This window comes from Carassius carassius, unplaced genomic scaffold, assembly GCF_963082965.1.
Source record: "Carassius carassius unplaced genomic scaffold, fCarCar2.1 SCAFFOLD_71, whole genome shotgun sequence".
Classification (NCBI taxonomy): Eukaryota; Metazoa; Chordata; class Actinopteri; order Cypriniformes; family Cyprinidae; genus Carassius; species Carassius carassius.
The window spans coordinates 82,501-97,500 of NW_026775165.1; the positions used below are offsets into that span (position 1 = coordinate 82,501).

Sequence of the window (15,000 nt, forward strand, 5' to 3'; positions counted from 1 at the left end):
AACAAATAGGAAGATAATGTATCAATTATGAAACAATTTTTTTTAGCTGTAAAGCAGCTCTACACAAGACAATAGAGTCATTATCCAGATAAATTCAGTTTGGTTTTAATCCAGTAATGTCAGTGCAGTTGAATCAATAATATTACTGAATATGAAGTCTCTTTGAAATAAGAACTTAAGCAGGAAGCCTGTCCTTTTGAAACAGGTGTACCGGACGGCCCGAGCCCTACGGATCGTTCGATTCACTAAGATCCTGAGTCTGCTGCGCCTGCTGCGTCTGTCTCGACTCATACGCTACATCCACCAGTGGGAGGAGGTGACACACACACACACACACTCACACAGTGAGACACACACAGAAAGAGACACACACACAGATACATACACACACACACACACACACACACACACACAGAGACACACAGAGAGAAACACACAGAAAGAGACACACACACAGATACATACACACACACACACACACACACACACACACACACACACACAGAGATATTCATATTGTATGACTTGCTTTCCTACTTGCATTATTTAGGGTATTATTAGATTTTGCTGTCAACATTGGTGTTGAGTTTGGTATCTATAGCTTTGGTATTTATTCAAAACTTAATTTCCAGCAAAAAAAAATTATTATATCATAATATATTTATATTGTGAAATAGAAATTTGTCCATGATTTTGGTCATATTTCAATGAAAGCAAGTTTCTTCCAAGAGTAAAAAAAGGTCATTTGCAACTTTTTATCTAACAATTCTATCTTCTTTTCACAACTCACAACTGGAAGTCAGAAAAATAGATATAAACTAAAAAAAATAGGTTTAAAGGTCCACTGAAATGCTTTGAAACACGCAGCGTTGTTTATAAAGTGCTGATGTAATTTCAACTGAAACAGGAAGACAGGGCGGGGCATATCAAGCAGTCCCGTCCCTTTATTAAATTCCCAATAACGTTTTGTTTATATCAAAGCTTGGACCAGAACATTTGAGCTTGGTAAAGTCGCATTTGACAGTGTTTGAAAACATGGAAGTGTTTGGTGGCTTCTAAATTGGATCCTAAGGAATAAATGGTGCTAAGCTAAACGCTAGCATAGTGGCGCGATCGCTACAGTGATTGAGTGCATGCACTGAGACAGGAGAGGTACACATCAACTCGTCTAAGTTCAGGAAAGAACATAGTGAAAAACGGTAGCGTTTCCCTTTAATATTGACCGGAATAATTGAGACTGTGGTTTTTGCTGTAATCAAGCAGATCAAATGCTAATGAATGAGTGATGATACGAGTGTGTTTTGCGCAGATCTTCCACATGACCTATGACCTGGCCAGTGCGATGGTGCGGATCGTCAATCTGATCGGGATGATGCTGCTGCTGTGTCACTGGGACGGATGTCTGCAGTTCCTGGTGCCAATGCTGCAGGACTTCCCCCCCGACTGCTGGGTCTCCATAAACAACATGGTGGTGAGAGCCTTTCTGACACATGATGACTGTTTCCAAACAGGTTTCACTAACGCTCTGCCATTGTCCAGTCCATCAGATGGCCCCGCCTCCAAACACAAACGTCAGACAGATCAGTGTGAAAGAGTCCCGTGTGCTACTCAAAAACTGTCATCACAGCAAGAACAGCGGATTTATGTGGTATTAGCATGTGTTTGTGTGTGTGTGTGTGTATGTGTGTGTGTGTGTGAGACCTGTGGAGCAGCATGACTCTGTTTTGATGGTCTTCTGTGTATTTAACATATTAGCATATCAAAGAGCAATTTGAAGTCAGCATGTTCAACTGCAAGATCAGCCGGATTCCTGCTGATGAGAATGTGTGTGTGTGTGTGTGTGTGTGTGTGTGTGATTCACTCATAACGTTCCCTCAGAAGTCAGTGCTGAAGTTCTCTAGAGTGTCATGAAGCTGCGTTCGTGTCTCATGTCAGAATTAGCATAATTATGAGACGATTAGGCAGAATTCAGTCTGAGCTCTTCACGTCCTTGGACTTGATTCGTGATTGGTTTTTATTTGCTACGCTGATAGTGCAGATGGATTCACATTGATTCTTCATCACTACAGTCTCATGTGTTTAACTACTTCACACTATTGACCTGCATTGTGAGAAAAAAAGTGACGTGACATACAGCCAAGTATATGGTGACCCATACTCTGAATTCGTGCTCTGCATTTAACCCATCCAACGTGCACACACACACAGCAGTGAACACACACACACACACACACACACATTGTGAACACACACCCGGAGCAGTGGGCATCATTTATGCTGCGGCGCCCGGGGAGCGGTTGGGGGTTCGTTGCCTTGCTCAAGGGCTCCTCAGTCGTGATATTGCCAGCCTGGGACTCGAACCCACAACCTTAGGGACAGGAGTCAAACACTCTAACCACTTGGCCACGACTTCCCCCTGTGAGTATTGTGAAGTGACATATTCCTACAGCTCAAGCAGTAGGTCATGTCCAAGTGGCAACCTCCCGCTCTCTCTCGTGAAGCCCATACGGAAGTGACTAAAACTGTAATTCACTAAAGGCTGCCTCCAAAAGAGAGTCAGTCCCATAGACTCCCCATGTTAAACAGCCCAACTTTACAGCAGAAAAAAAAACATGTTTACAGCCTGGTACAAAAAGTGGTTTGCGTCTATATAGCTAATATAGCTATATAACTCATCTGTTTAAATTATATTAAGCCTTAAAGTTCTGCATAATTAAGGGCGTGGCCACTTGAGTGACAGGGGGGATTGATGCTCTGCCCTACAAAAGACTCAAGACTGTGAGTGTTAAAACCTGAGAAAAATGTCTTTAATGATTTGTATTTGTCCAGAAAAATTCATTATAAAGGTAGGACACAGATTTCAAACTTATCCCTAACGCCCTGCTATTTTAAAGTTATTGTACTCTGCCTTTGCATTGTCTGTAAAAAAGTGAGATGACACGCCAAGGCAAAAGGCAGTAACTTCCACATTATCTACAATATTTGGGTGCTGATCATCATTTACAGAATCATTATGCTGAGAATGATGTTGTTCATTGCCATGTCTTCAAAAATGCTCTTCAGAAACATATGAGTGACGTCACGGACACTACGTCCATGTTTTTTTGCAGTCTATGGTCACAACGCTTGCAACACCAAGGTCAAGGGTTCGATTCTCAGGAACACATGAACTGATCTAATGTACTGCTTGAGATGAAAATATAATAAACAGATGGAAATATAACAGTTCCTTTACAACAGAACATTGCATATTTTTTGTCGAAGAAACTTTTGCCAAACATTTTTGTTACTGACACACAGACGTTATATAACATAAACAGTCACAGCTGCTGATTCATACCATTGTACAGCCCTACTTTTGATTTATTCATCTGAATACAAGAATCTGAAAAAGGAATCCAGCCCTTCTTGTGATAAAGGGGACTTTAATACTTTAAAATCAACAAAGTGTAGTCTTTAGTGTTTTAGCGTAAGAGCCTTCTTCAACACACATACACAGACATTAAAAAACACATGTCCCTCCATATTACTCATTCATATATTAGCAACAGCTGACAAGCTTAACCAAGTCACCACACTACTTAATTAGAGTTAACTATACTAAAGTAGAAATCACCCAATAAGAGCAGATCCACATCAGATTAACATATTTTACCATCCTACAGATTTCAACTCCAACCCCAATCAAACACACCTGAACCAGCTAATCAAGTGTTCAGGGCTACTTGATAATTACAGACAGGTGTGTTGTAGCAGGGCTGGAACTGAAGTCTGCAGGACATAGCTCTCCAGGAGCAGGGTTGGAGATCCCCGTCTTACACTCACTCACGCACGCACGCACACACACACACACACTCACGCACGCACGCACACACTCACACGCAAGCACACACACACACACACTCACGCACGCACGCACACACTCACACGCACGCACGCACACACACACTCACACACACACGTTTGTTTTTGTGTAAAGTGTGTTCATCCCATAGGTGTAATGGTTTTATACTGTACAAACTGTATATTCTATGGCCCTACACCAACCCTACACCTAACCCTAACCCTCACAGGAAACTTTCTGCATTTTTACTTTCTCAAAAAAACTCATTCTGTATGATTTATAAGCGTTTTGAAAAATGGGGTCATGGGTTATGTCCTCATAAGTCACCCTCTCCTTGTAATACCTGTGTCATACCCATGTCATTATACAGAGTTGTGTCCTGATATGTCACAAAAACAAGAACACACTCACACTCGCACACACACACACAGATTGAATCGCTGACTCACTGCAGCATGGATTCCTCCTATTGTCGTGGTGACAGTTGCTAGGCAGCTGATGCCCATAGTTCCCCAGAGAGAACGAAGCTATATTTGTCTCTATCATGTCAGTCTTGAGTACAAGGAGAGATAAACATAGCGTGCTCATTCACAAAACATACACATACTCGCGCACAAACAGAGCATTGCACACTGTTTGTGCATTAACGTCAGTCTCTCAGCACTGTGATTTGAGACACTGGTTTATTTAGTTTTCCGTCTAACTGTTGTTTCAGAGGAATCAGATTGAAGGAGACTGATGATGCTGTGATCAATCACAACATTCAGCATGAGGCTTTTTGTGCTTCACTGCTGCTGTATTTCAACAGTGCTGCTAGAAATGAGTGTGAATCCGACTGAGATGAGACAGTGGCAGGAAAATGTCCTTGACAGTATGCAAGAATCCTTGGGAGAAACCAAGTCCATTCAGCGTCGAGTCGTAAAGCCCCTTTTTGGGCAATTTCCGTCAAACTGAGAATCGCCCCGAGTGCTTTCATAGACTTTCATTCAAGATAATTTTTTTCGATCTGCAGGCACTGCAATGCAATCTCAATGAGTTCCGGGAGGGCTCGCCCTAACGTGCTTTCGTCATCATGCGTAACTTTAACTTGTGCAACGACTGGTGGGAACAGTGACATACAATAATATTTAACAACTATTTTGAATTTTACCAACAAGAAAAAATGAAAAACTACTTTAATATATCTTTATCAAATGTGAAAAAAACTGAGAGCTTTGTCAGCTGAACTTGATCAACATCATGGCGAACGTTACCTCAGCGCAGATAATGTTATTGAAAGAAATACCATTCATTCATCATAGCAATAAGGATAAATTGGCAATTAAAAAATTAAGACAACCAAGATAAAATTTAAACATCAAACAAGTATCTACAAAGGGCGGGAAGTCGTATATACGAGGATTTTCGAGGACGTGGTATGAGCGGAGAAAAAGACTAGCCAGCTGCGAAGTAGCTGACGCTTTATTTTGCTGCATTTTGTTCCATCGTGAGAGCGTGACGGTCATCGCATCATCTCTCTGAGTTGAAAAAAAACACATGAAAGAGCAAAGATGCATATGGATAGTAGGGAGCAGTGTAATATAAGTGAGTTGTTTAAACAGTGATTCATGGCACTTCAATTATTTCTTATTAAACTGAAATCGAAGTAAAACGTTATTTTTTGGAAAAAACACATCCTGGTGTCAGTCTTCATTAGCTGGTGAATTGTGATAACACGCATATAGAAACATAAGGAGAACAAGAGATTGATTCCTGATGTCAGTTTTTTTTATTAATACTATAGCAGTTCAGTTCCCTTTACATATTTAACTAGCCGTTAATTTGTCAATTGAATGAGTGACCTTTCGTCATTAATCAAGCAAACATTTGCCCCCCGAGAGAACTGTCAGGAGCCGCCACTGATCACTAACTATTACCAACTAACCCTAATCACTAACTATCACTGACTAACACTGACTAAACTAAATCACTATCACTAACTAACCCTAATCACTATCACTAACTTTCACTGACTAACCCTAATCATTAACTATCACTGACTATAATCAACACTTTCTGTATTTACTGATGCACATTTTTATTAATCAAAGCCTTATCCCACCACTGATCTAGATCAGAGTCAGTGTGGACTTTATTATTTATTGAAGTTTGATTTCACTATAAATTCAGTATTAATTCTAACCTTTAACCTTTGGGAATTTTATATGTACATATATTGCTTGATTTAAATCCAATTTCTAAACTGGATTTATCTATAAAAAAAAGAATTGCTTTGATTTAGGGTTATTATAGTTAACAAACTAAAAACTTTTAAACAATATTTCATTACTTGAAATAATAAAAAAATAGAATATAAAAAACTTTCAGGGCAACATTTCTAATTTTCATGTAGTTTAACTATGTATTAAAATAGCTAAAAATTAAATAAAAATGAATAAGTCAAGTCACCTTTATTTATATAGCGCTTTAAACAAAATACATTGCGTCAAAGCAACTGAACAACATTCATTAGGAAAACAGTGTCAATAATGCAAAAATGATAGTTAAAGGCAGTTCATCATTGAATTCAGTTATGTCATCTCTGTTCAGTTAAATAGTGTCTGTGCATTTATTTGCAATCAAGTCAACGATATCGCTGTAGATGAAGTGTCCCCAACTAAGCAAGCCAGAGGTGACAGCGGCAAGGAACCGAAACTCCATCGGTGACAGAATGGAGAAAAAAACCTTGGGAGAAACCAGGCTCAGTTGGGGGGCCAGTTCTCCTCTGACCAGACGAAACCAGTAGTTCAATTCCAGGCTGCAGCAAAGTCAGATTGTGCAGAAGAATCATCTGTTTCCTGTGGTCTTGTCCTGGTGCTCCTCTGAGACAAGGTCTTTACAGGGGATCTGTATCTGGGGCTCTAGTTGTCCTGGTCTCCGCTGTCTTTCAGGGATGTAGAGGTCCTTTCTAGGTGCTGATCCAGCATCTGGTCTGGATACGTACTGGATCCGGGTGACTGCAGTGACCCTCTGATCTGGACACAGACTGGATCTGGTGGCCACGGTGACCTCGGAACAAGAGAGAAACAGACAAATATTAGCGTAGATGCCATTCTTCTAATGATGTAGCAAGTACATAGGGTGTTATGGGAAGTGTTTCCGGTTCCGGTTTACCTAATTAATGCAGCCTAAAAATCCTTTAACGGATTTGGATAATAAAAGCATATTAGTATGTTATGTGTATGCCAGGTTAAAGAGATGGGTCTTTAATCTAGATTTAAACTGCAAGAGTGTGTCTGCCTCCCGAACAATGTTAGGTAGGTTATTCCAGAGTTTAGGCGCCAAATAGGAAAAGGATCTGCCGCCTGCAGTTGATTTTGATATTCTAGGTATTATCAACTTGCCTGAGTTTTGAGAACGTAGCGGACGTAGAGGATTATAATGTAAAAGGAGCTCATTCAAATACTGAGGTGCTAAACCATTCAGGGCTTTATAAGTAATAAGCAATATTTTAAAATCTATACGATGCTTGATAGGGAGCCAGTGCAGTGTTGACAGGACCGGGCTAATATGGTCATACTTCCTGGTTCTAGTAAGAACTCTTGCTGCTGCATTTTGGACTAGCTGTAGTTTGTTTACTAAGCGTGCAGAACAACCACCCAATAAAGCATTACAATAATCTAACCTTGAGGTCATAAATGCATGGATTAACATTTCTGCATTTGACATTGAGAGCATAGGCCATAATTTAGATATATTTTTGAGATGGAAAAATGCAGTTTTACAAATGCTAGAAACGTGGCTTTCTAAGGAAAGATTGCGATCAAGTAGCACACCTAGGTTCCTAACTGATGACGAAGAATTGACAGAGCAACCATCAAGTCTTAGACAGTGTTCTAGGTTATTACAAGCAGAGTTTTTAGGTCCTATAATTAACACCTCTGTTTTTTCAGAATTTAGCAGTAAGAAATTACTCGTCATCCAGTTTTTTATATCGACTATGCAATCCATTAGTTTTTCAAATTGGTGTGTTTCACCAGGCCACGAAGAAATATAGAGCTGAGTATCATCAGCATAACAGTGAAAGCTAACACCATGTTTCCTGATGATATCTAATGATAATAACTATATAGACATACTTAAAAACAAAACGTAATAAATAAAAAAAAGGTCAAAACTTTAACAAAAATGAACTTAATTGACATTAACATAACATTAACATAAAATTAACTCAAAATTTAAAATATTAATAAATACTATAAAAAAGACTATTTCCTTAATCCATCCATCCATCCATCTTCTACCGCTTATCCGGGGCCGGGTCGCGGGGGCAGCAGTCTAAGCAGAGAACCCCAGACTTCCCTCTCCCTAGACACTTCCTCCAGCTCTTCTGGGGGGACACCGAGGCGTTCCCAGGCCAGCCGGGAGACATAGTCTCTCCAGCGTGTCCTAGGTCTCCCCCGGGGTCTCCTCCCAGTGGGATGTGCCCGGAACACCTTCCCGGGAAGGCGTCCAGGAGGCATCCGGAACAGATGCCCGAGCCACCTCAGCTGACCCCTCTCGATGTGGAGGAGCAGCGGCTCTACTCTGAGCTCCTCCCGGGTGACTGAGCTTCTCACCCTATCTCTAAGGGATCGCCCAGCCACCCTGCGGAGAAAGCACATTTCGGCCGCCTGTATCCGGGATCTTGTCCTTTCGGTCATGACCCAAAGCTCATGACCATAGGTGAGAGTAGGAACGTAGATTGACCGGTAAATCGAGAGCTTCGCCTTGCGGCTCAGCTCTTTCTTCACCACGACAGACCGGTACATCGACCGCATTACTGCAGAAGCTGCACCGATCCGTCTGTCAATCTCCCGTTCCATCCTTCCCTCACTCGTGAACAAGACCCCAAGATACTTAAACTCCTCCACTTGAGGCAGGAACTCTCCACCAACCTGAAGTGGGCAAGCCACCCTTTTCCGACTGAGGACCATGGCCTCGGATTTGGAGGTGCTGATTCTCATCCCAGCCGCTTCACACTCGGCTGCAAACCGTCCCAGTGCATGCTGAAGGTCCTGGCCTGATGAGGCCAACACGACAACATCATCCGCAAAGAGCAGAGACGAAATCGTGTTGTCACCAAACCTGACCCCCTCCGGCCCCTGGCTGCGCCTAGAAATTCTGTCCATAAAAATCATGAACAGAACCGGCGACAAAGGGCAGCCCTGCCGGAGTCCAACACGCACCGGGAACAAGTCTGACTTACAGCTGGCAATATGAACCAAGCTCCTGCTCCGTTCGTACAGGGACCGGATAGCCCTTATCAAAGGGCCCCGGACCCCATACTCCCGGAGAACCCTCCACAGGCCGCCGCGAGGGACACAGTCGAATGCCTTCTCCAAATCCACAAAGCACATGTGGACTGGTTGGGCATACTCCCATGAACCCTCCAGCACCCTGTAGAGGGTATAGAGCTGGTCCAGTGTTCCACGGCCTGGACGAAAACCACACTGTTCCTCCTGAATCCGAGGTTCTACTATCGGCCGGATTCTCCTCTCCAGTACCCTGGCATAGACTTTCCCAGGGAGGCTGAGAAGTGTGATCCCCCTGTAGTTGGAACACACCCTCCGGTCCCCCTTCTTAAAAAGAGGGACCACCACCCCGGTCTGCCATCCCAGAGGCACCGTCCCCGACTGCCACGCGATGCTGCAGAGGCGTGTCAGCCAAGACAGCCCCACAACATCCAGAGACTTGAGGTACTCAGGGCGGATCTCATCCACCCCCGGTGCCTTGCCACCGAGGAGTTTCTTGACTACCTCGGTGACTTCAGCTTGGGTTATGGACGAGTCCACATCTGAGCCCTCAGCCTCTGCTTCCTCAATGGAAGACGTGACAGCGGGATTGAGGAGATCCTCGAAGTATTCCTTCCACCGTCCAACGACATCCCCAGTTGAGGTCAACAGCTCCCCACCTCTACTGTAAACAGCGTTGGTAGGGCACTGCTTCCCTCTCCTGAGGCGCCGGACGGTTTGCCAGAATCTCTTCGAGGCTGACCGATAGTCCTTCTCCATGGCCTCACCGAACTCCTCCCAGGCCCGAGTTTTTGCCTCCACAACCACCCGGGCTGTAGTCCGCTTGGACTATTTCCTTAATGATACTAAAATATCACTGATTGTATTTTGTTTAACTTTAATATAAATTATATTTTAAAAAATTACTGTATTTAAAAAAAATCTTGTCCTGAAGGGAATTTAATTATTGTTTGGAATCTTATTGAAATAGGTGCTTTATAATAATAATAATAATAATGTTTATTTACTCATGTATGTATTAAGTAGAAAAGAGTGGAAAAGAGAGATGAAGAGATAAAAAAAAAACTAAAAGGGTTGATCATATTTCCAGTGCCAGTACATGAAGGTGTATGGATCATCTTCATACAGGCATTTTTCTCCAAACCCTAAACTGACCCCAGTGCTGTGAGTCACCTATTTGTGATGCGTCTGAGAGCGCTGAAGCTCAAGCATGGTGATGTGGATGTTGTCATTATGGTCCATTGTGTGATCTGTGTTTCAGAATGACACGTGGGGCATCCAATACACGTATGCACTGTTTAAGGCCATGAGCCACATGCTGTGCATCGGTTATGGTGCTCAGGCTCCAGAGGGAATGACGGACGTCTGGCTCACGATGCTCAGTATGATCGTGGGTGCGACCTGCTACGCCATGTTCATCGGTCATGCTACGGCCCTCATCCAGTCCCTGGACTCCTCACGCCGACAGTACCAGGAGAAGGTAAAGCTTTGGATGATCTCTGGTGACTTAATGAATACATTGTCATTATGGGTGTGTTCACATTTGTCATGTTTGGTTCCATTAAGACAAACTTTGGTGTGATTGCTCCGTTAGTGTGGTTCAGTTCAGTTGATTAAGTATGAACGCTGCCATCAAAACCCTGGTGCGCACCAAAGAAGGGAACCAAGACCACTAAAAGATGGGTCTTGGACCCTTCCAAACTAACTCTGGTGCGGTTCAAATGAAATATGAAGGTAACATAGACCAAATACTTCCAAATTTACCAAAAACAGGATGTAATGACAAAATGCAACACTATGCAACATGATTTGACGACGTGGAAAGAGCGGTGTTTAATGTAGAGTGGAGGTAAAGTACCTTTTATGAGATCTTTGTGAGTTTGCGGGTGGTAAAAATAAAATCATATGTACACGCAACAGTGAGCACACTTAGTCCAACAGACAGCTTTAGATCATCCGATCGCTCTCCATAGCACCGCTTTAAGTCGAACACACCTATTGTTTGGGGCGTTCGGTAATTTCTTTTTTGGTCCTGACCAAATGAACCAAGAGAACCGAACTATAAGTGTGAGCGCAACCTAAATCTATTCCATAACTCCAAATCAGTCTAATGTGTTGTCGTTCTGACTAACGGAGAGCATCTGATGTCCAGTATAAGCAGGTGGAGCAGTACATGTCTTTCCATAAGCTTCCAGCAGATGTCAGGCAGAAGATCCATGAGTATTATGAGCATCGATACCAGGGCAAGATGTTTGACGAGGATAACATTCTGGGAGAGCTGAGCGAGCCCTTAAAGGAGGTTAGTACTGAACCCATGACTCCCTAAAGTTTATTATTCAGCTATTTTAATGCATTAGGGTTAAAAATCTGTTGTGTTTTCAGATGCAACGGATATCGCAGGATTATTTTTGTTTATATTTGAATAAAAACAGCATTATTGTGATTTTTTTATGTCTACTTGTGAACTGTAATCCTAACAGGAAATTGTTAGCTTCAACTGCCGAAGCTTGGTGGCTAACATGCCTCTCTTCGCTAACGCCGATCCAAACTTCGTAACGGCAGTGCTAACGAAGCTGAAGTTTGAGGTGTTCCAGCCCCATGACTTCATTATTCGTGAGGGAACTGTCGGTCGTAAAATGTATTTCATCCAGCATGGACGGGTCAGTGTACTAACTCGTGGCAACAAGGAGACCAAGCTCAGCGATGGGTCATACTTTGGAGGTGAGTTTACAGGCTGATTGTGAAGTGGCTGATGTCAGATATTTGTTATGAGCTCTTCTTAACCAGGTTTATTGCCTTTATCTGGTTGAATTATTATGTCAATTGTCCTAAAGAGTCCTTTCTAATTTCCTTGTGATGTTTCTCCACCGCTCAGAGATCTGTCTGTTGACACGTGGCAGGAGGACAGCAAGTGTCCGAGCAGATACATACTGTCGACTTTACTCCCTGAGTGTGGACAGTTTCAATGAGGTTCTGGAAGAGCATCCCATGATGAGACGGGCCTTCGAGACAGTGGCAGCAGACAGACTCGATCGCATCGGTAAAATGGTCCTCCAATTTTATATCTGATTTTGTAGTTAAAAAGAGACAAACTGAAAACATCTTTCATCATTTACTCTCTTTTATGTCATTCTAAATACATATCCAGGACATTTACAGTAAAAAGAATAGAAATGGGAACTGACAAAAATGTCAAAACACCATACAATGAGTCCATATATGACAAGCTCATTAATCATTTATCCTAACCATATTCTGATTTCCTTTTTCTCACAGGTAAGAAGAATTCAATTTTGTTGCGTAAGACCTCACAGGGAGGCTCTGTAGCAGGCAGCAGTTTAGGACGCGGTGGAGGGAGCCGCGGAGGAGGAGCAGGAGGTGCCAGTCTGGGTTCTTGTGACAGTGTTTTGATCCAGCAGATCGTGAAGCACGATAGCATGCCGACCATGCAGGACATCGCAGCTGGCACCCGAGGCAGCACGGGAGGCACGGTCTCACCCCGACCTCATCCAGTGATCTGGGCACCGCTGGTCCATGCTCCCCTGCAGACGGCCGCTGCCACCACCAATGTGGCCATTGCCTTGATGCATCAGCAACAGCAGCAGCAACAGTTGCAGCAGCAGTTACAACAGCAACACTCCCTTGGAGCTGCCATCTTCCTTCCCTCCGCTTTTTCAATCTCGCCATCACCCTCATCCTGCCCACTTTCTCCTCCCCGTCCGCCTATATTACATCCTCGGCAGTCGCTCAGCTCCCTCATGTGCGTAATGGGCGGCATACCCCCACGAGGAGTCCCGCCTTCTGTAACTCCTACACCCTCGCCCTCCACTATTGGACCGACCATGGTGGGCATGGCTCCTTCAGGAGTTGGAGTTGCAAAAACTCCTCCTACTCCTGCCTCATCAGTGCCTACCCCGCTGCAGGCTGGAAGAGCACTTCATCACAGTCTCCGCCTCCACACGGAGCCCACAGCATCACCTGTCCATAAAGTCCCTCCTCCTTCTTCAGCAGTGGCGGTGATGTCCATCGAAGGGCGCAATGTTGGCTCTGCTCCGCAGGGGGCCAAAGAGGCTTTGCTGCGTCATGTTGGAGGAGGCAGCACCCAGGGCCTCCCCATGATTGGTCGGCTTACCCAGGAGGCCAGACTGCTCTCCGCCTCCCAGCCGACTCTCCCCCACCGCAGCTGGGCGAGTGTGCAGCCTCACCCGCCTCTCCATCGTAAAGCATCCGGAGGAAACCTACTTCCGGCACCCTTCCTTTTGTCGTCAGGACTTGCTAGAGGAGGAAGCACAGGTATTTTAAGCTCAAACATGGCTGGTGCCACACAGGCACTGACACAAACACCCCTGATATTAGCACACACACCTCCACTCACAACAGCTCCAGGATCAGCTCCGTCACCCCTTGTCCCCTTCTTTTCCTCCCCGAAGCAAAACCCTCTTTGTTCCGCCAACCCTCCTTTATCCGTCACGGCCACATCTTCTGGTCTAGGGGTTCCTCAAACCCAACGTGCCAAATCAGGCAATGCAATACCTACTCCTCCTTCAACCTCTCCTCCTCCTTACCTACGCCCTCCTTCTCCTTCTCCCTCTCAGTCCACCTCCACCTCTCCAACTTCATCTCCCGGCACCTCTTTGGCTCAGAATTCCCGTACCAAACCCTCTCAGACGCCTCCTCCACCGTCCCCATTATCCTGCACCACCAACTCAACACCCAACATCACTCCTTCTCAGACCACCACCCCAACTCGATCACCAACCCCTGTTCAAACCCCTGTTCTGACCCCCACCCAATCTAGAACACCAATGGCCATCCAAACCCAATCCCATGGTCGTTGTCCAACTCTTGTCCAGATCGCAGCATCTGCACAAACTCCGGCCTCAACCTCTGTTCATAGTCCGCTTCCTGCCCAGACTCCAAGTAAACCTATGAGTTCCATCCTGAGCCAGAGCTCTGCTATCCAGATGCCAGCCCCTGTCCAGGTTCTTGGTCCTTTGTTGACTTGTTCTGCAGTCTCCATTCAAACCCAAACCTCAACTACCATACAGATTCCGAGCTCTTCCTGGACCCCAGGCTCTCCCAACAATATCCCAGCCCAAAGTAGACCTTCAACCCCTGTTCTGACCCAATCGCAAACACAAGCTCCACTTGCTAAAGCTCCTGCAGCTGCACCATCACCTTCTCCCTCATCAACTCCATCTCCAGCTGCTTCACAGCCACAGAAGCCTGCTGCTAGCCAGACTCAGACCTTAAACGTTCTGTCCACTCCAACCTTAAGTCCATCTCACATTCCTGCTTCCACTGGCTCGTCATCTACAGACCCCCAGTTTATCTCCACTTCAACAAAAGAGGCAAAGTAAGAGTAGGACTTGCCTCAGACGCAGAGATATTTAGATACAAAGAGAAATAAATATCCTGCTAACATGTGAGGAGGATGCTGGATGCTGAACAGAGGATCATAGTTTATCCGTAGTGAGTTTAGGAGATGAGATATCACAAGTCAGCTGTATCAGTGAAGGCTCTGCAGGTTCCATCAGCATGTTGTCTGCATTTGAGCCTCCCTGTGGTGGTCTGTAGTCTTGACCATGGGAAGGTTTAACATCCCTGACTATACATCTAAACAAGGTAATAACAAAAGAGCAGAACATGATTGGCTCAAAAGTAGAACTAGAGTCTCTGTGTTATCTGGGTAATCTGGGCATGTCAGGTAGAATATTTTTGTAGTCCTGCTGAAAAGACCAGACTGAATTACTGCGGTCTGTCTGGTGAACCAATGTATTCATGTTGATCACCAGCAAAACATGCAAGATACAGTGGATTCCAACCCTGCTTGTGGAGCCATAAACACTGCACATTCTGCATGTTTCACACCTGATTCAGGTC

At 44.4% G+C, this 15,000-nt stretch overlaps 1 protein-coding gene across 1 annotated transcript in view; it reads left to right on the forward strand.

The window, feature by feature from the left end:
- LOC132137495 (potassium/sodium hyperpolarization-activated cyclic nucleotide-gated channel 3-like) overlaps window positions 1-15,000 on the forward strand; it is a 20,548-nt gene that overhangs the window by 4,717 nt on the left and 831 nt on the right. The window contains exons 3-9 of the mRNA XM_059547521.1: window positions 206-316; window positions 1,310-1,471; window positions 10,379-10,597; window positions 11,270-11,416; window positions 11,598-11,838; window positions 11,993-12,157; window positions 12,394-15,000. The exon at window positions 12,394-15,000 is cut by the window's right edge and continues 831 nt beyond it. Of these exons, the coding sequence (XP_059403504.1) occupies window positions 206-316; window positions 1,310-1,471; window positions 10,379-10,597; window positions 11,270-11,416; window positions 11,598-11,838; window positions 11,993-12,157; window positions 12,394-14,477 (3,129 nt within the window). The 3' untranslated portion in view covers window positions 14,478-15,000. The remainder of the gene's footprint in view (window positions 1-205; window positions 317-1,309; window positions 1,472-10,378; window positions 10,598-11,269; window positions 11,417-11,597; window positions 11,839-11,992; window positions 12,158-12,393) is intronic.